The sequence below is a fragment of the Ochotona princeps genome, chromosome 11 (assembly GCF_030435755.1).
Source record: "Ochotona princeps isolate mOchPri1 chromosome 11, mOchPri1.hap1, whole genome shotgun sequence".
NCBI classification, from domain to species: domain Eukaryota; kingdom Metazoa; phylum Chordata; class Mammalia; order Lagomorpha; family Ochotonidae; genus Ochotona; species Ochotona princeps.
In genome coordinates, this window is record NC_080842.1 from 73,397,318 (window position 1) to 73,418,082 (window position 20,765).

At 60.1% G+C, this 20,765-nt stretch overlaps 1 protein-coding gene across 1 annotated transcript in view; it reads right to left on the reverse strand.

Moving 5' to 3' along the window:
* Positions 1–20,765, reverse strand: part of NSD2 (nuclear receptor binding SET domain protein 2) — a 75,191-nt gene that overhangs the window by 4,902 nt on the left and 49,524 nt on the right. The window contains exons 8-20 of the mRNA XM_058670397.1: positions 19,588–19,732; positions 17,358–17,470; positions 15,265–15,346; positions 13,638–13,762; positions 5,947–6,078; positions 5,065–5,188; positions 4,008–4,208; positions 3,368–3,547; positions 2,844–3,000; positions 2,509–2,714; positions 1,684–1,787; positions 836–1,105; positions 174–290 (exon numbers count right to left, since the gene is read on the reverse strand). Coding sequence (XP_058526380.1) covers positions 174–290; positions 836–1,105; positions 1,684–1,787; positions 2,509–2,714; positions 2,844–3,000; positions 3,368–3,547; positions 4,008–4,208; positions 5,065–5,188; positions 5,947–6,078; positions 13,638–13,762; positions 15,265–15,346; positions 17,358–17,470; positions 19,588–19,732 — 1,956 coding nt within the window. The remainder of the gene's footprint in view (positions 1–173; positions 291–835; positions 1,106–1,683; positions 1,788–2,508; positions 2,715–2,843; positions 3,001–3,367; positions 3,548–4,007; positions 4,209–5,064; positions 5,189–5,946; positions 6,079–13,637; positions 13,763–15,264; positions 15,347–17,357; positions 17,471–19,587; positions 19,733–20,765) is intronic.

The following is a 20,765-nucleotide window of genomic DNA, read 5'->3' on the forward strand; positions in this document are numbered from 1 at the left end:
AGCCTGCCACCCCCAAACAGTCCACAGGCCTCCCACAGCCAGCTTCCAGCGGTGCCAAACGCCTTTCCCTCACACACACAGGGCACCACGTGCACACAGCTGTCACTGCCCCTGCCCCTCGGGTGGCACGGGGCTCCGGAGGGGCGCCGCGCACAGCACGCGGGCAGCAGTACCTTGTCAATGGTGAGCATGTAGAAGTGTCTGATGTCATTCTCGTGCGCACGCTTGATCCTGGCCATACATTCCTCCTCGTCAATCAGCTCGCCCACATACTCGTTCACAAACTCACCCTGCAAAGCACAGGGCGCCATGAGGGCTCTGGGGCTCCACTGTCCTCCTGGGGCGGGGGACATCCCTGCCTCCCATGGGACCACTCAGCGTTCACGCACCTCGCCCTGTGGCAGAAAAACAGTGGCATGGGGCGTGTGCTTCCCAGCCACCTCGTGCCACCGGCCAACCGAGGGCAGGCTGCCCTCAGCCTTGGCTGGCACCTGGGCTGCGCCAACCCTGGGTGCTGAATGTGTCCGAGTCCACCCCGTGCAAGGTGCTGAGTCCTCCATCTGCTTTTTGTGCCCAGACTGCACACAGGTGTTGTGGCCATGACCCTGAGCTGGGGTGGCCCTGGCGGGCCCACTGAGCCCACCTGCTGGGATGTCACAGGACTGTCACAGGACTGCAGTCAGCCCATCCCACACATGCTTTCAGGGAGTCTGCAAATGTTGACTGATGCTTTTCGTGTGACATTTAAAACATTTAATTGTAATATTTCAGTTCTCTGGTGTGTGTACATGAGCAAGGAGCCAGGACCCCGTGGGGGCCGGGGGCTGACACGCACCTTCCGGATGTCCCTCTTGGCCACTAGGCCCCAGCCCTTGCCGTCCGTCTTAATGATCTTTGTCTCGGGGTACTGGCGCTTGGTAAAGCACTGGTTCTGGCAGCGCTCGCCTGCGGGGCACACCTGCGGGTGGCACTCAAACATCAGCATCCTGTTGAGGCACTCGGAGTCCAGGCCGCAGGGGCTCTCGTCCGTGGGCCTGCAGTTGCACTTGGGGATCTCGGAGATGTCTGCCGTGTAGATCTGCACCTTCCCGTAAGGCTTATTCACCTGGGGGAGAGAGGCAGCGTCGGGGCCCATGCCCACGGGGCCTGGGCCGCCCAGCCCCGCTGCGCTCCGAGGCCTCTGGGACACACCCGAGACGGGCTCAAGCCACAGCCAGCACCCGCTCATCCCTGACCTCCACGGGAGGCACGCCAGTCCCTCACGCGGAGCCGAGGAATGTGAGGCCAGGCACCCAGCTTCCCAGGCCTTGGTTCAAGTCCCCGTGGCCCCACTTCCGATCCCGTTCCTGCCGATGCTTCGGCCACCGGCTCAGCACACGACACACTGGCATTGCCCCCGGGCCTCTCACCTCCATCCCTGAGGGGGCAGGGAGGGCCACGTGGTTGCAGGACTGCCAAAAAAGTCAGACTGTCCCCCCACTGTTCATCTGGGGTCTGTGACAGACAGCCCAGGGGATCCCTCAGGGCATGCCCTTAGCCTGGCCTGACTGAGGGACCTGCAGGTCGCCCCTTCAGCAACCAGAGCTCCAGTCCCGGGTACATGGCAGGCAGTCCTGCCACAGGGCTGTGGGTCCGCACTGCACACATGCGTGGACACAGACGGTGCGCACACACCCCCCTCACCTTGATGTGCTTGTAGGGCGGGGGCTTGCGCTCACTCTCTTGCGTCTCGCGCGCTTCCCTTTGGAGTCTGACTTCCCGGAAACGCGCTTCAGCCTCTTGCAGCGCTGGGGTCAACAAGCACAGGTCAGAGCGCCGCCCCGCGGACGGCCGTGCACACACAGCGCCACCCCGAACGAGCTACAGCCAGAGGCCTCAGCCGACCACAGAGGGCCGGCCTGCCAGCAGCCGCAGGGTGCCCCAAGCAGACCCGGTTTCAGTCTGCAGCCCCCAGCCATGCAGAGCCCCGAAGCAAGCATCGGACGCCGTGCCGGGACTCGCCCCAGAGAAGCTGGCGGCCCCCACAGCAGCAGGCAGGCCAGTGCTTGGGCACCTGGGATCCACCTCGGCTCTCCAGTCAGCACACCCAGCGTGTTAGGCCACTTCCTGCTTCTAGAAACCCTCAGATGCCCCCCAGCCTTTGACACTCCCAAGCAGGGACCCCGCCCACCATGCAGGCCACACATGCCGGTCACTGCATCTCTTTCTCACAGCTGCCCTGCCCACCTGTCCATCCCAACACCACAAGGCGTCCAGTCCGTTGCCTGGACAGCACGGGCTCTAGGTTCACAGGACACAGCCCTCCATGGCTGCATCTCACAGCCAAAAAACTATCTCCCCAAACTGCCTTAGCTGCATTTCCTGACGCTGTGCCAGCCACGAACTACTGTCTTCACTGTGCTGGCCCAAGCCAAGGCCTCCCCCAGGACAGACCCACGGTCAGCCCAGCACCGTGTGCAGAAGCCAGCGACAGGCACCCATGCCCAGCCCTCGTGGAGAGCTCCTTACCGTGTTTGAAGACTCTTCCGATCCCTCTGACCCCCTGGTAGCGGCTGCCCCGGTCCCCCTCCATGTACGGGAACACTCGTGCCTGATGCGTCCAGTAATAATCTTTAGACCCAAAGAAAAACACAGGGAATTCTCCAATCTCGTGCTTCATTTTCTGAATATTTGGGGGAACATTTTTGGGATGGCAAACTTCTGCCGGCCACCATCTATTATAAATATTAAAAACAGGATTCATAGATTCTTCAGAGAGCGACAACAACCACGACACATTAAGTACTGCAAAGTGAAGGGGGCGTGTGAACGCGGCGGACAGAGGCGGGCTCTGCTGCTCACACCTGTAGTTGCCAAGCTTCACCCAGATGATGTCCTCGAAGTGCAGCTTCTTGCCGGCCCTGCAGTCATTGCAGAACCAGCTGCCGTCGGGCATGTCGATGCTCAGGCAGTCCGGGTGGAAGGCGGCCGGGCACGACTCGCAGCACAGGAGGCTCCCGCCTGCCAAGGAGGGGCGGCTGAGCGGGGCAGCAAGCTGTCCCCTAGCACAGAACCCTGCAGTGTCACCCCCACCGCCCTACAGCACGGAGAGGAAGGTGGCGCCATGTTACGGCTGATTTATAAACACGGGGACGGGCGTTGTAACTCGCCACCATGGCTCGGGTGCCCGGGCTGTGGAGTGCCAGTCCCACCGCCAGCACACATCTGGACACGAGGCTGCAGCCCGGCCAGCCTTCCTGCCGCGGCCCTCTGCGGAGTGAAGACCACTCCACCCATCTCTCCTCTTTCTGAGCCCCACAGACACAGTCCTCCTCGTGACACTGGCCCCGCGTGGGCCCCGGGGAAGGCGGCTGGGGCGGGGCCTCACCTTTGGAGCACACAAAGCACCAGCTCACGTTGACATGCGCGTGGTGCCTCTTGCCCTTGCGTGCCGTGAAGTGGGCCGTGCAGACAATGCTGTTGGACGCGATGATCGCACACCCTGCCGCCAGGCAGGCGTCCCCGCTGTGGTAGGCCACGGGACAGCGCACACAGCGCATCATTTTACCTGCTGGGAGACAGGCATGTTCACACCACGGCCACTGAGCTCCAGGGGTCACACCGACCGTGACACTGGACAAGGGCAGAGGACGGACCAGGCGGTCCCAAGGCCGACCAGCGCTCCTCAGCGGGACAGTGCTGGGGCTGGGTGTGTGAAGGCGGCAGGTGCCAGGAGCACGGCCCCCAGGCCCCCCACGGATACTGCCCGCTGTGCCGGAGGACCCACCAGGCCGCAGGCACTGGCCCCATCCTACAGTCCGGACAGCAGGCACTTGGCCTAACTCGGTCCTTCTCACATAAACAGTCGCTGAAGTGGACACAATCCATCAAAAGGTTAGGGGTGCTGCTCCCTTAAAACCAGCCAACTTTCAGGTTCGAGTTAGCGTGACAAAGGGAGACTGGGGGCATGTCTGTCAAACACCCCAACTCAACCCTTCTGCCAGGTCAGGGAAAGAGGGCGCGGGTACCTTTCCAGGGGCGGGGGCTGGCGGGGTTGGAGGCATGGCAGCTCACACAGCTGTGCAGCGGGCAGCGGAAGCCCCGGCTCTCAAACACCGTCAGAGGGTACTTCCTCACACACGCCTCGTGATAGAACTTCCCGCACTGCGTCACCACGCAGCGCTTCACCTCCAGCTCGCTCTCCTTACACACGAAACACGAGTGGATCCCTGACAGGCAGGTGGGGGGAGATGTGAGGTCAAACATGAGGCCGCCAGGCCCACGTGACCGACATGCTCCCACCCAGGCCCAGGCACGGGAGAGCTCGCTGTAGTCACTGCCCGGGGCAGGGCTCTGTGCAGGTCAGCAGGGCCACCGTCCCAGGCCTTCACACACCCACGCGGGCCCCAGGCCCTCGGCTGACCTGACCCAGGAGACCCTAGAGGCCTGGCCGCTGGACAACTGTGTGTCCCAGGAAGCCCACTCAGTGTGGCAGCACCCTAGAGGCCTGACTCCCCACTCCCTCTTGGGCCACCTCAAAGTTCTGAGTCTTGGGCCCGGTGCCGTGGCCTAGCGGCTAAAGTCCTCGTCTGGAACGCCCCGGGATCCCATATGGGTTCGTGTCCTGGCTGCTCCACTTCCCATCCAGCTCCCTGCTTGTGGCCTGGGAAAGCAGTCGAGGACGGCCCAATGCATTGGGACCCTGCACCCGCGTGGGAGACCCGGAAGGGGTTCCTGGTTCCCAGCTTCGGATCGGCGCAGCACCGGCTGGTGCAGTCACTTGGGGAGTGAATCATCGGATGGAAGATCTTCCTCTCTGTCTCTCCTCTCTGTATAACTGACTTTGTAATAATAAATAAATTTAAAAAAAAGTTCTGAGTCTTCACAAAGACCCTCCATGTCAGGGGAACCCCAACACGAGCCACCTGATAGCCCGGGACTGCCAGGCTCTGAACCTTGCCCTGGGATGGAGGGGCAAAGCCACAGCCTGTGATAGGGCCACATGCTGCGCTTGGGACAGTCCCCTGGCAGAGCAGGACCAGTGCGGGGAGCCCAGACAGCCTCCGAGCAGGAGCACGCACTCACCTGAGGTGCACTCACGGCAGGTGAACCTCCCCTCGGGCCGCCCTGAGAGGCCGAGGCAGGCCAGGTGGAACGCTCCACAGCAGGGGCCTTCACACAGCACCAGGCTGCCCGTCTTCTCACATAGCTGCAGACACAGAGGGGCGTTGTGAGCCCCCGCAGAAGCACCCCCACTCCCCCTGGCTGTTCATGTCCCGCATGGCATGGGGCACTGGGACACACAGGGGCAGAGGACGGGGCGGTGGGACACACGGGGCACGGGACGGGGCAGTGGGACATACGGGGGCAGGGGACGGGGCGGTGGGACACACGGGGCATGGGACGGGGCGGTGGGACATACGGGGGCAGGGGACGGGGCGGTGGGACACACGGGGGCAAGGGACAGGGTGGTGGGACACGGGACGGGGCGGTGGGACACACGGGGCACGGGATGGAACACACAGGAAGATGGGCCTGTGGAGCCTCAGCATGTTTCCCATTAGTCTGAACAAGCAGCACACAGCAGCTCCCCATCAGAAATGACTGTCGTAGCAGGGGCTGCGGCTGGGCACAGGACTGGCACCCATCCCACCTCAACAGCCCCACTAGGAAACTCCAACTCCACCCGGGAGTTAGGGGTGGGCTGCGGCTGGGCACAGGACTGGCACCCATCCCACCTCAACAGCCCCACTAGGAAACTCCAACTCCACCTGGGAGTTAGGGGTGGGCTGCGGCTGGGCACAGGGCCCTAGTTCAGGGCATCGCGTTAGCCCAGAGCACAGAGCTGCGGTCGGCCCAAGGAACCCTAACCGTCCACTCAGCAGTGCCCCCAACGCCAGCGTTCCGTGCGCACCCCGCGGGCTGGCTGCTGCGTGCAGAGCCGGACGGGGTGCAGCTCAGGCTCACCTGACACACGTGTTCCTTTTTGGCGGTCACTCCACGCTCTGACCGTTTCGACGAAGTCGACGCCTCTGTCTGGGTCTCATCCGCGCTCTCATAGGGCGACTCTGAGGGCTCGTCTCCTGGGCCGTCGGACACCTGCAGGGGAGGAGGCGGAGCACAGCTCAGGACTGGCGGACAGTGACAGGCAGGCGTGGCCTCCAGACACAACCCCCCACCCAAGCCTCAGTGCCACAGGGGTGCCCAGCGGCACATCCGCCGCCAGCCTGGCTGGGAGACGATGGTCGGCTGCGCTGGGAGCCTGGAAGTGGATGTGTGCCTCTGGTATCCAGTGTCCGCAGGGACAAGTGCACTCCTTCCAGAGGGAAGCATGCCTCGCTCCGCAGGGCAGCGACAGCTCTAGAGCCAGGGCCTTCCTTCCGCGGCGCCCAGATCTGGCTAGCCTAAGACACACGTGCTAACGCCCAACGACTTGTGAAAAGCACCAGGGCTTCGTGAGGCGGCCAGGAGTGGACAGCGGGCTCTTCAGGAGGGCGTCCTATGCTAGCGTGCTGACCGCCTGGCGCCTGCAGTTTCCTGTTGTGTCCCCTGTGTCCCCCAACGCCGCAGCTCACTCACTCCTCCCCGTCAGGAGAGCCAGGCGAGCCTGCCCACCATGCTGGTGCCACGCCCCATCAGAGGCTCGGGAGCAGAGGAGACATCCGCGCACCGCGTGAGCCGCAGGCCACAGGAGGGCCTCGCCCAGCCCTCCCCTGGCAACAGCAGAACACGTTCACGATGTGGAGGAAGTGGGAGCTTCTATCTGCTTTGGCTGTTGGCAGACGGTGGGTCTTATGTGAACATCGAACACGGGCCTAGGCCCAAGCACCTGGTACCTCCTGGTCGTGGCCGGCTGGTGCCAGGCAGCACACGGCCGAGTCTTGGCACAGGGTCACAGTAAAACACAAAATCAAACCACCACTACACACCACCAGGCCTCCGGCCCTACCGATGCACCGCTCCCAGAGTTAGCTCATTGAACTAGTGAGAAGAGGGGGAGGAAAAGAAGCAAAAAGCCAGGAGTGTCTGCCAACCTCAACTCGGCATCAGGCAGACCACCTCGCAGGGTGACCATGGGCGCTGGCGGGCGGCTGCAGGAGGCACGGGACCTCACCGGGCACCCGCTCAGGACACCCCACGACAGACACCCACAGCAGCCTGTGACCCAAGCTCCCTCACCTCATCCGGGAACATGAACATAAATAAACTACAGCGTCACATTTTGGGTCTGTCCCGTGACTGACTCGCCCCAAAAGGCTCCGATTTCAAACGCCAACCAGAGCTCGCTCGGCAGACGGGGTGAGAGGCTGGAGGGGGCGGTACTGAGACCTTCTGAGGGGAGCTGGAGGAAGCCCAGGGCCTGGCCGCCGCAGGCCCCCTCGTCCCTCCCTCGTCCACCTGCTGGAGGACCTGCCGGCCAGGAGGCGCCTTCCACACGGGCCCCTCTGCCTGGCTGGGACATTCCACAGTGAAAACAAACAAACAACAAAAAAAACCCCACAAAAGTTTGATGAAGAGAAAGACAGAAAACACAAACCAGGCCTGGGTTCGAGGGAGGAACAGCACCTTTTATTTCAGATTTACAGAAAAGTGAGCACGTTTCCAGGAAATCGACACCGGTACATATTTCGAATGGAAATGGAACTTTGGCAACACACAGGAGCCTCGGTTCCTGGCCGGGGTCCGCGGTCCAACACAGGCCTTACACAGTCCATGGTACAGGTCTCAGAGGCACGGCCCGCCCAGGGACCACAGGGACCCCACCTGGCCGGCCGGGAGGGCCCCGTGGCACCCCGCTCAGCAGCACCCCCAGGACGAGCAGGTGCACCCTGCCCTCCGGCTGCAGCTCTGCCTTCACGCACACGGGGCGCCCCGTGGGGAAGGGACCAGTCACCGGCCCTCAGTCTCTGGGGACACGGGGAAGGACACAGCCTGTCGGCACTCAGCTCCTGCCTGTCGAGGTCACTGCGTCCTCTCCACCCGGGATGTGACATACCCGAGTGGGCTGTTTGCCTCCCCCAGGGGCAGCAACGCAGGCCTTTTCCACATGTTCCCAACCATCTAGTGCTCGAGACAGTCCCTCCCTCAGGGACTCCAGGCGGCAGCCGTCCCCACCCGTGACCGCGGGCCGCCCTGCTGGCCCGACAGCTCCGCGTACATTGACAAGACAAACCCCCTCACAGCAGAACACCACAGCAGTTTGAAATACAGTCACAGACCTTGAACAATAGTGTTTCTATAAACCAACATCATTTCGCGTTGAGGTTATGTTTTTGCAAAGGAACAGTGACAACCAGCAGGCATTTCACACAGTGCTCGGCAGACCGACCGTCTCGGGGCTTCCAGGTGAACGTCACAGTGAGGTCCCAGAGAGGAATTCACACAACTTTCAAATAAGTCATCCGTCTAAACTTCATAGTAAGTCCTATTAAAACGACCAGAACCCTCCTGGCTGCCCCTGCACGCTGGGTAAGGGGGTGAGCCATGGGGTCCCCAGGACACAGCCGGGCCAGTCTGCTCGGTGTGGCCACGCAGCTGCTGCCCCCAGCTCAGAGCCTGCCCTGGCCGGAGGGACAGCGAGTTCCCGGCTCTGACGGTGTGCCCAGCAGTGGCTGTCCTGCAGGCACTGGGCTGGGAAGGGCTGTGACTTCACTGCCGGCTGCTGTCCACCTGCACAGGTGACCAGCAGCCCCTGCCCCATCTCAGCTACTTCTTGCAGTTTGCCTAGGTGACTAGCATGCTTCCAAACACAGAAAGACAACCCAAGTGGACCCAAGCTGTCCGGCGGGCTGCTGACAGCCGCACCACAGCCTTCCCCGCCAGGGCCGCCCCACGCCCGCCAGCCTACGGAGGACAGCTAACACGCTGCACTCCTGGCCTCTGCACAGCCAGCTTCCATCTCCAGTAGCGAAGGGCAATTTCTAACGTCCCAGTTAAAACCTGACTTCTTTGGCCTAAAGTTTTAAAACATAGAGGAGTTAGTCTGCTTTCCTAAAACAGAAACTAGCCAGCCCAACTTGCGGCATCGGCCTAGCCTTCCGCACGGGCCTGGCTCTCGGATTTGCCACCCAGGAGATCGGCAGCCCCCATCAGCCACAGCAGTCTGTGAAAGCGACAGATGCTGACACTGTCCCGAGCTGGCTGCACACAGGAACCTTTCTGACTCATGAGCACGTGCAATGATGGAGACCAAGAAAGCCCACCTGCCCAGAGGCACCAGGCTCACTCCCCACTGCCTGGCGGGGGGAGCCGCGTCCTCAATGAGGCCCAGGGACCCAGGGCGCAGTCTGCTGGACTCAGGGGCCTCCTGCCAAGAGCACTTCTTCATCACTGGGATGTCAGATACACCAAGGGCACCCGCCCAGGACACCCCATGACAGACTCCCACAGATGTCATACTGCTCAGCTCCCGAGGCTGCCCCAGAGACCTGGAGACAGGAAGCTGCATTGACATTCCAGAGCCCACACTCTGCTTCCTGCACCTCTCCAGCTGGTAACATACCCCACCCGTGTAGCCCTCCTGCACTGGCCGCCGCCTCTGACCAGCAGCCCAGCCCCCAGCGCCGGCGTGAAGCACCACGATACACGCAGGCACCATGGTCCCTGCAGCCGGGGGCTTTGTGCACACCAGCCACAAGAACTCCCACCAGCCACAAGAACTCCCACCAGCCACAAGAACTCACACCAGCCACAAGAACTCACACCAGCCACAAGAACTCCCGTGTGGGTCCTGCGCACCAGCCACAAGAACTCACACCAGCCACAAGAACTCACACCAGCCACAAGAACTCCCGTGTGGGTCCTGCGCACCAGCCACAAGAACTCACACCAGCCACAAGAACTCCTGTGTGCAGCCTGTGCACCAGCCACAAGAACTCACACCAGCCACAAGAACTCCCACGTGGGTCCTGCACACCAGCCACAAGAACTCACACCAGCCACAAGAACTCCTGTGTGCAGCCTGCGCACCAGCCACAAGAACTCACACCAGCCACAAGAACTCCCGCGTGGGTCCTGCACAGGCCCACGTGGAGTGCTCAGCTCCACTCACATCACCACCAGGGGACACAACCAGCCACAGCTCTCCCCCAGCGGCCCCTCAGGGGACTCCAACCACATATGCGACTGCTCCGCCAGCACGGCTGCCACCTCAGACTCAGGCCAGCTCTCCCTTCCCAATACCTCGAAGCCACAGCACCACCCTGCAAGACGGCTGCGGTTCGGGGGACACGTGCCAACCACGGGCAGTCCGGCGGTCTCAGGGCCACAGTGACCGCTGCCAGCTTCACCAAGGACTCCAAGGCACATCAGAAGCACGCCCCAGCAGGCCCACTACAGCACGGGGGGCCCGTGACACTCCTCTTAGCATATACTCCACTCACCTGCCCCTGCCCGCCTGCCTAGGCACCGGGAAAGCCATGCAGCCCTTGCCCTACCCCACCGCATCCCTGACACTGTGACTGGGCCACCCTTTGGATGCCAGCTGGTCATTCCCGTTAAGGACAGGTACAGGCAACCCAGGCTCACCTGTGGGTGGTTAGCAGCTGGCCACCCACTCTAATGCCCACACTGCTGGCTTCTCACCAAATGCCATTTGCGTTGGTCTTTACTGGGAGTGCCCCCTTGAACCAGAGCCATTTCCTGACTTTCAAAGTACCGATCTTTTTTTTGTTTTGTTTTTAAGAACCTAAGATCCAGCCAAGCTCTCTCATGTCCTGACAGTGCAGGTAGATGGCTTTGGGGCCAGGGAGCCATGTCCCTCAACAGTGGAGCAGAGCCAGGGTGGCAGCTCAGCCCTTGGCCCCTGGCTGGCACGCCTCGCACAGGCCACAGCCCGACTCACACTGGGGGGCTGGATGCAGGCGTGGGACACCATGACAGTGACAGCAGCGAGCCCGAGCTGGGACATTCGTCACCACTAAGATGCCCGAGAGGCCGAGGGCACATGGGGCTGTCCTCGCTGTGCGAACACACAGGCACCAGGCGCAACCCCAGGCCTGCCACCCCAAAGCAGGACCAACGTTACAGCTGAAGTTCTACGACACAGCAGAGCACCTCACGTGGCGCCAGTCACCGGGTCACAAGGATCCTACAAATAGCACTCAACCCTAAAAACCGACTCTACCTAATGCCTTAGCAAAGCTGCTCAGTAAAAAGAATCTAAAGTCTTCCTGCCTTTTATGTGGGAATCTGTTCAACATCCACAGTATTGAGGACATCTTGTTGGCAACGAGAGTAACTGGCAAGTCCTTCACGCGCTGCTTGCTTCCGCAGGCACAGACGGCGACAGGCCAATCCGAGGGGACCCCCACCTCCACGGGGCCACCCCGAGGGAGGCATCTGCTCCCCAACTTGAACTCTACATTGACCATTGGCACATGAATGTGTTTCTATCATGAAATGGATGTGACTGATTAAATGGCCTTGATTAGGTATCTTACCTTGGTCTTAAAATTTGTTATCTGCTTTCTTCCTTGCATGTGTCTATTAATACCAGTAAAAACAGATAATCACACATCTTCATAACATGACCGTGACAGAATGCCACTGAGCGCGACGAGACACGGCCTGCCGCGGACATCTTGCAATGTCACAGCCTGTTAAGTGCAGCACAGGGCAGCTGAGTTCAAGTCCAACTTGGCTGGTGTGGGCTCCCATAAAAGCTGTTACCAGTGAAGGCGAGAAAAATAAGAATTTGCTCTACTAAGGGAATAAGAAATGAAGTTACAAACACATCACATTGACTCCTTCACAGGCCTCGTCATGCAGTCTGCTTTCCAGTGACGTAGCAGCACGTAGCATACGTGTTTCAATAGAAATTTTATTTATCACATACACATTTTTCATCAAGAATTTAAACTACAACATGGCCTAAAGGGTCTTGAAATAGAAACTTTATGAAAACCCCTTATTCCAATCACGTGGGATGAAAGGAAGGGAATGAGACATGCACAGGGCGGTGGCCCCAACAAGGAGCCGGTCTGGGCCCCAAGCGGCAGCCCACAGCCCCCGCGCGTGGGTGCGAGCCAGGCCCCGCGGCCCCGAGGCTGACCAGCGCACTCGGCCCTGACACCAGGTCTGTTAGGGAACACAGACATCCACTGTGGGATCTAGGTGTCATCTTCCAAATGTACAAGGCGTGTGGCTAGAACGGGTTTAATACATAATATAAATGCATTTCACAAGATGCCAGCCAACGCTCGGGCTCTGCGGGACTACAGCGGTCTCCGAGGCTCCGGGCCAGCACTGAGGTCTCCGGGCACCCACGCCGCTGGCCGGCTCCTCTCCGGCTGTCACGGTCAGAGAACAGCCCGAGTTCTCCTTTGCGTCTCGATGGCGTCAAGTGAAACCTCAGCTGGATACATGAACCAACACAGGATGTAGGAAAAATTCATCAAAAACTTTTCCAAATAAAACCGCCAAGTGAAGTGAGAAGGCCTCCAGGACCCTATTTTCAGTACTGGAGTTACAGACCACCTTCCGTCTGCTCTTCCAGGGTACCTGCCTCAATTTACAGGGGGAAGGAAGACGCTGTCTGTCCAGGAGGCTCCTGGGGACTCCCTGAGGAACTCCACGTCCAACTGTAACAGCCTCATCATGGACATGCCCCAGGCCAGCAGGGGCCCCAGCTCCTGCCCACAGCTGAGGGATCCAAGCCCCTTGCAGGATGGGCTGGGCTGACACTGGGGCCGAGGAGCACAGCCCAGGCCACAGAGCTCTCCAGGTACCTCACTGACAGCCCAGGTCCCACCTCTGAGTGCAGGAAGACACGAGGGAGGCACCTTAGCCCCGCGGAGGACCATGGGCCTGAGAAGCCCAGGCACACTGCCCTCCAACCCAGTGCAGGAAGGGGCCAGCCATCCCTGCCTCACTTCCCTACTCCAAAAAAAAGAAAAAAAAAAAAAAAAAAAAAACCCAAGGTCATTGCCAGCTCATGAATAGAAAAAACAGGATTCACTTGTACAGTGAGGGAGACAGAATCACAGAGAACAAACTACAAAGCAATCAAAACTTGGATATCAACTTCATCAGGTGGTTCCTAAGTCAGCAAGCCAGCGTGTGTCCTGCCCGCAGAGCCTCCCAGGCGCCAGTGGCGGCTGGCAGTCCTGCCTAGCTCTTAAGTTGCTGCCACAGACATTCCAGAAGACGGGGGGCGTGCTGCGATGATAGTGCTAATTCACCTCAACAAAGAATGTGCCAGAATTTAAAGGCCCCAAAACCTGGGTGGGTCCAAAGCCACGCACTACTGGAGGACCAAGGACCATCTGGCTCCTGCCAAGCCTTGGCCCAGGAGCACGGGAGCCAGGTGTGCGTGTCCCGGCCCCTGCCGTCCCAGGGCATCAAAGCCAGCCGCGGCCAGCCTCAGCCTTCGCTGAGGACGGTGGGAGGGCTGGGCCAGACACACTCCAGGACAGAGCTCCACAAGAAGCAGGCTGCACACACTTACACACACCGTGCACTTGCAGGCTGGCATGGCCCAGTCACCTGCCAGCATACTGCTCTCAGTTCCTCGGCGGCAGACGGGCAGTAGACCCAGCACTGCTACGCTGACGGACACCAGTGTAAGGAGACGTTACTGTCGGCCGTTACTCACAGCACAACTTGGCTGCTCCGGGGCCTGTGGAATGCCATGACTATCATTATTATGGTTATTTTACCTCATTCTCAGTTAAGGATGCAGAAGGAGACGAACTTTTGCTAAACCCAAGAGCTGAAGACGCTGCCGCGGCGGCCCGGCTTCGCTTCTTCAGTGGTTTGCACGCGTCAGACAGATTTTTCGTTGCTGTTGAAAGAGAAGAGTTGATTATCAAGTTTGGGCTCTCACATCCTCAATGTCTCCACTGCTCTAAAATCACTCCTCCACTAAACGCTGCCCCACGCAGGACGCCCCGCGTGCCCGCCTGCTCACACACGCCTGCACGCCACAGGCTCATCCAGTCACTCAACCAGCGCCCACTCGACGCCCAGCTCTGCCAGCGTCTCTAACAAGGCCGGGATCCCAGACAGTTCCATACAGCACCAGACGCCCAGTCCACACTCGCGTTCCTCCTGTGTGTGCGTAAGCCAAATGTTTATTATTCATTCTTGCAACTGAAGTACTCCCCGACGACAGCCCTGGTGTGGCTCCGCCGTGGTCGCCTTACAGGCCCACCCACTGCCCAAGTTCCCTGCCCTCATGGACCTGCCTGAGGCTGGCCTGCTGGTCAGCACGCAGAACCCCCCAACCTGGCGCACACTGGCTCATCAACGCTGGCTGTGAGCACAGAAGCGGGCGTGAGCTTGTCTGAGGCCGTCACGCGCGTCAGGCGCGCCAGGCCGGCGTGGGTGAGGGCGCTCCTGTCCACCTGCGGCAGCACCTCCCTCTGCCAGGGCGGCGCGCCACGAGCGCCCTCGGGCCTCACCTGCACACAGCGCAGAGGCGGCAGGGAGAGCCCTTTGCTTTCTGACTTGGTTTAACTGGGTGAGAAGCAGCACTCACAGCCAAGCGACCTCCCAGGCCCCTCCACCTGCTGCCCGGGACAGGACTTCCTTCCCAAAGGTGGGCATGTCAAGACCCCCTCACAGACCACGGCAAGACCTGGCTTGGTCCTCCTGCTGTGGGAGCTGCTCCTCCCACTCATGCCAGAAAGACCTGGGCAGGACTAAGCACCCCACAGTACCCACACAGTGCCTGGGCAAGACTAAGCACCCCACAGTACTCACACAGTGCCTGGGCGGGACTAAGCACCCCACAGTACCCACACAGTGCCTGGGCAAGACTAAGCACCCCACAGTACTCACACAGTGCCTGGGCAGGACTAAGCACCCCACAGTACCCACACAGTGCCTGGGCGGGACTAAGCACCCCACAGTACTCACACGGGGCCTGGGTGGGACTAAGCACCCCACAGTACTCACACGGGGTCTGGGCAAGACTAAGCACCCACAGTACTCACACGGGGCCTGGGTGGGACTAAGCACCCACAGTACTCACATGGGGCTTGGGTGGGACTAAGCACCCCACAGTACTCACACGGGGCCTGGGCAGGACTAAGTACTGCACCCAGAGCACTCACACGGGGCCTCAACGGAGCAAAGCCTGACCCAGTACATTCAGCTCACTCCTCAAGTAAAAACCAGTGTGAAATAGGTTGAATATAAGAGTGCTAAATTCCTAAAACAACTTACACACTCCAAGCTTTCTTTTCAACTGTAGGACCCCTTCTTCTCTGAGCTCCAGAAGGTTCCTGAGAGTGGCCACTGGCACTGCCCCGTTCACCCTGCCCAGCACGGCCAGCACATTACCTGCCTGGCTCTTGAGTGAGGAGGTCATCTCCATGGCCTTGTAGGAGCCTATCCTGGTTGTTTTGTCAGCTAGCGTGTCTCTCTGTAATAAAAAAGAGAGAGCGAGAGAAAAGGAAAGTGAGAGGAGAGCCAGCCTCCCCGTGTCGGCACACGCAGCTGGCTGCCAACGTGCCCCCTGGGCAGCTGCTGGCTCTCAGCCGCCCCAGAGCCGCTCACTGTCCATGTCTCACTGTGCTGTTAGCCAAGCCTCCGAACTCCACCTGTGGGACCACTTGAGTCCTGGATGCTCACCTTCTGGTCCAGCGCACTGTTTAATATGCATGGGAAAGCAGAACAGGGCAGCTCAAGCACTTGGGGCCCGTACGCCCAGGAGAGGAAGCTCCTGGCTTCAGATCGGCTCAGCTCCAGCCATTGAGGCCATTTGGGGAGTGAACCAACAGATGGAAGATCTTTCTTTCTCTCCTCTCTGCAACCCTGCTTTTGAACTAAATAAATCCTTAAAGAAAGTTTCAACTGGGCCCAGTGCGGTAGCCTAGTCGCTAAAGTCCTTGCCTTCCATGCACTGGAATCCCGTATGGGCGCTGGTTGTAATCCTGGCTGCTATACTTCCCACGTAGGTCCCTCCCTGCTGTGGCCTGGGAAAGCAGTGGAGGACGGCCCAAAGCCTTGGGACCCTGCACCCACGTGGGAGACCTGCAGGAGACTCCCAGTTCCTGGCTTCGCTTCGGCTCAGCTCTGACCATTTTGGCCACTTGGGGAGTGAATCAGAAGACATAAGATCTTCCTCTCTGTCTCTCCTTCTCTCTGTACATTCAACTTGGCAATAAAAATAAATAAATCTTTTTTTAAAAGTTTCAGTTCAGTGGCCCAGGAGGACGTACTGCCCGCTGCTGTCCTGTCCTTCATGAGACCAGGTGTGTACTCACCCCTCTGAGAGCAGGGCAGCGGCCCCGCGTGCTCACCAGCTACTGGGGGCTCGGTGAGCCGTGCCTGCCCTGAGGTGAGCCCCCATGGCTAGCCCCGGGTCCCACACTGGAACACTGGCTGCTCCACTCCCACCCAGCTCCCTGCTAACGTGCCTGGGGAGCAGCAGGCGACGGCCAGGCACCAGGCCCCTGCCCCCTCTCTGGGGGACCTGGATGGGCCTCCTGGCCAGGTCTGGCTGGTAAGGCTACTTGAGGACAAACCAGGGGACAGAAAAGCTCTCCCCTCCACCTCCTCCACCACCACTCAGTTTTAAATCAATCATAAAATAAAATAAAAAATCAAACAAGATCCTCGCTGCACAGCCCTTGGAACATGACCCCCCGCAGACAGTGGCCTGGGGGGCCCTATGCGCCCTGCTATCCACTGCTCCCTGGCTGCCCAATGGGAACCAACACGTCAGAGCAGCTGAGCCGAGGGGCGCTGCCAGTGCAGAGCTGCTAGGAGCCCACTGCGGTACCTCCTGGGAGCTGCGGGCCCCGGTGACCCAGGAACTTCACCTGGCTTACTGCCGGACGCTCCCCCAGCTGAGAGCAGGTGCCCAGCAGACGGCTCTGGGAGTGGGAAGAATGGAGAAGGCGGCCTGCTTCCCCCGCACTGCAGGTGACACAGAAGCCACAATGGAGTAGCACATGTCTGTCTCCGTTCTGCAGAATAAGTACCAACACAGAACTTCCCTCATGAGAAGATGGTATCCGTAACCAGTCCACGGAAGCCACCATTGTGAGTGTCAACTCGAGCGTACAGACCAAGTCTGCTTCCAGCCCCCGGGCGGACGCCTCCGGGAAGGGCTCGAGCCGCCGCACACTCACGCACCTCATGCTGGACATGACGGTGCTCTGGCTCTTGGGGTCTAAGGCCCTGGGCACAAGGGGCATCCTCAGAAGAGGGGGCCTGTGCTTGGGCTGCCCCCTTGCTCCATCAGACAGGCCTGCCAGCCCCTGGAGCTCACACCAGCTGATGCAGCTCACGAAAACCATTGCCAACTGGTCACTGGCGTGCGACACGTGTGTCTCCAACAGTTTCATTTCCTGGCCAGTTCACTGCGCACACGCTGCAGAAGGAGCTCCGAGTGCGTGCAGCCCAGGGGACAGGCTCGGCACCCTTACCTTCCGGAGGCCAGGCTTATCCGCCCGCAGTCTCTTCCTGGGTGTGTCCTCCACGTCCTCTGCAGTGCCCGAGGGCCTCCTCGAGTGGCTTCTTTTCTTCCCATTTAAGGTACCTGGGCGCGGGGGATGGGCAGGGTCAGTGACCGGCTGGTGACACGGGGGCCCATCTCACACAGGCACTGCGACACAGTCTCTGTCACCATTCTAATGTCCTGCAGCCTTAAATTTGAATCTGGGTATTTTAAATAATCTTTTTCTAACATTCAAAGACTAGTAGCATTTAAACTGCCTTTACAAGCATACAGCTCACAGCTCTTCATGGCTCCCTCGAGTCACTTCCTGCCACACCATGTCTCCCTGACGAACGGCTCTCCCGCTGCTCACTGCATTGTGCCCGCCGCTGTGTCCACTTCTCCAGTCTGCAGGTGCACCAGCAGGCCTGACCTACAGAGCTAAGGGTGGCCCTGGGCAGGTTCTGCCAACACAAGCCAGCCATCTCTGCACAGTGGCTTCACAGAGGCCAGGCTCCACCAGCCCCATCTTCTTCACCCAGAGCACCGCGCATGTCTTCAGCCAGGCCTCCGGGTCCTCCAAGAGATATCAGCTGGGCCCTCACCACTAGTGCCCTGGCACACAGACAACCTTAGGGAGGGGCCAGCCAAGTAACAGACAGTGGGGTCCACCGAGCTGCCCACAGGCCTGAGCCCCAGAACCTCTGCCCACCACACTATCAGAGTCTGCCAGCAGTGTGTCCCTCGGCACCTGGACGGCCTGCAGCAGGCGATCCAACATGTCACACAGAGTGAGGCAACGTTTCACTGCTCTACCGAGTCCCTAAATGAGGTCGGTGACAGACGGCCGTCTGGGCCGTCAACAGCATGGCCACTGACAAAGTCAGATCAGCCTGTCGGCCCAGCCCTGCCAACAGTCGAAGGGCCATGCCCACGCCGCCGCCTTTGGGATTGCCCACTTCACCCTTAAGCAAGTCAGTCACTGACCATGAAGAGGCAAACTTTTGACTTTTAAAGAAACAAGTACACAAACCCTGAAGATCCTTGTTACCCTAGATTACAGTATTCGCAGCAAACAAGGCATAACTGAACAAAATCAAAATTAAGAATAATTAGATAGCTGATACAGTAAACTAGAAAATCCTGAGTCAAGACAACAATGCCAAGGAGAACAGGGCACTCGTGACTACTGCCCGGCCCAGAGGGGGGGCACACGGAGGGACTCGTGTGACCACAGCCCGCCCAGATGGGGGGCACACAGGGCACACCCAGGCACTTTGGGCATGCCACCCAGCTACCTGTCTTCAAACACTTCGGGTCTCAACTGTGCACAACTCACAGATGGATTCTGATCATTTGTGTCATGTCTTAAATGAGTCCCCGGATTCATCTCGTTTTTACACTGACAGTGGTGAGTCATGGCCTCAGTGCCTGCACCCAACCAGTGTCTGCTTCCTGCTGATGGCCACACTGGGGCCACCCATGGGAGACACGACTCTGTGGGCACTGGAGAGGGACCCAGACTCTATTTCTGCCCTCTGCCTCTCCAACACAGAAGTCAACCCTTCCATCCCACGCATGCCGACTGACAGCCCCCACCATGACTACACACGTGCTCCAGGAGTCGCAGCGGGAAGCCTAGAGCAGACTGACAGCCCCCACCATGACTACACACGTGCTCCAGGAGTCGCAGCGGGAAGCCTAGAGCAGACTGACAGCCCCCACCATGACTACACACGTGCTCCAGGAGTCGCAGCGGGAAGCCTAGAGCAGACTGACAGCCCCCACCATGACTACACACGTGCTCCAGGAGTCGCAGCGGGAAGCCTAGAGCAGACTGACAGCCCCCACCATGACTACACACGTGCTCCAGGAGTCGCAGCGGGAAGCCTAGAGCAGACTGACAGCCCAAACCCAAGGAGAACCCTGCCACCTGCTCCCCCTGCACATGCTCAAGCAGACGCTGCAGGGACGGTTTCCCCACCTCAGGGCACTGTGCCGGCTGTTTCTAGCCATCCCCCTGGGGTTACAGATGCCAAATCTGACCCCACAAGTCACTAACAGATCCCAGGCCTTAAAACGGCCCTGCCTCACCCCTCCCCTCCCCCGCACACCCCCCAGGCCCAGAGACCACGGAGCCCGGCTTTTGGCGGGCAGACAGACTGAGGGGGTCGGCCGCTGTGTACGGCGTGGAGGATCCGGCCCATGGCAATGCTCACCGGGGTCGTCTTCAGGTACAGCCGAGGTCACGAGGGCAAACTTGGTGTTGTAGCGTGCCTTCTGCTTCTCACTGAGCATGTCCCACTGGGACCCGAGCAGCTCCTCAATCTCCTCCCCTGAGGCCTCCGGGTGCTCCGCCACCACCTGAGCAGACAGGAGGGCTGGGGTCAGAGGGCCAGGCCCAGGGATGCCAGGACAGCCAGGGCATGAGCATGGCAGCCTGCACACAGACAGCGTTTGCTGTAGCTCACGACAGCGACCACGACTGTCACGTTCATGTCAATACAGGAACTAAGAACACCAGGAGCTGACCCCACTCCCCTGGGGCGCTGAGCTCCAAGTCATGCAGAGCAGGCCCCGGCAAGCGCTGCCGGCTGGGCCGGGACACCCCCCAGGACTCGTGGGTCCGCTCCGAGTGTGTGAGCTCGAGGCCCAGCACATCTGACCTGCAGCACCGGGCAGTTCAAGGCCCTGCCACCCGTGGGCAAGGAGCTGCAGGTTCCTGCCTTGGCCCTCGCCCAGCCTGCTTGTCGCGGGCATCTAGTGAGTGAGTCAGCAGATACAAGATGCTCTGTCCATCTCTGCTCTTCACGCCCTGCCCCTTGAAGTGAATAAATCTCGTAAGTTTCTTCATTGGAAAAGTGATGATGGGGTCAGCTTCGTGGGGGAGTAGCTTAAGCCCCACCACACGGCACCCTTCCCCCTGCAAGGCCACACTGCACCTGTCTCCCCGGTGACCACCACCCTCACGCTGGGCGCCCCCAGCCCCATACAGGCCCGCAGGGCTGCAGGCTGGCTGTTGCTGCTGCCCCACCTGTTGCTTAACTGCCTCCAGCCTTTCCTCCATGTCTGAACACCACAAACAGCACACCCATCGGTGGCCTCAAGCCTCCCTCAGTCAGCTACCCCTGGCCAGCACCTCCCCACCCTCTCACCAATGTCCAGGCAGCATGAACTGTCTCTTGAGATTCCCAAATCCCCTTTGAGGCTAGCCTTCCACGTGGACCCAAACCCCGTACCAAGGGTCAGGCAGTGAGTGCTGCGGTGCAGCGGCTGAGTCCACCCAGGCGACGCCAGCACCCCACACAGGCCTTCCCATCCAGCTCCTGAGAGTGCAGACAACAGCTTGGGTTCTGGGGTCCCTGCACCCCACGGGAGACTGGAGGAAGCTCTTGAC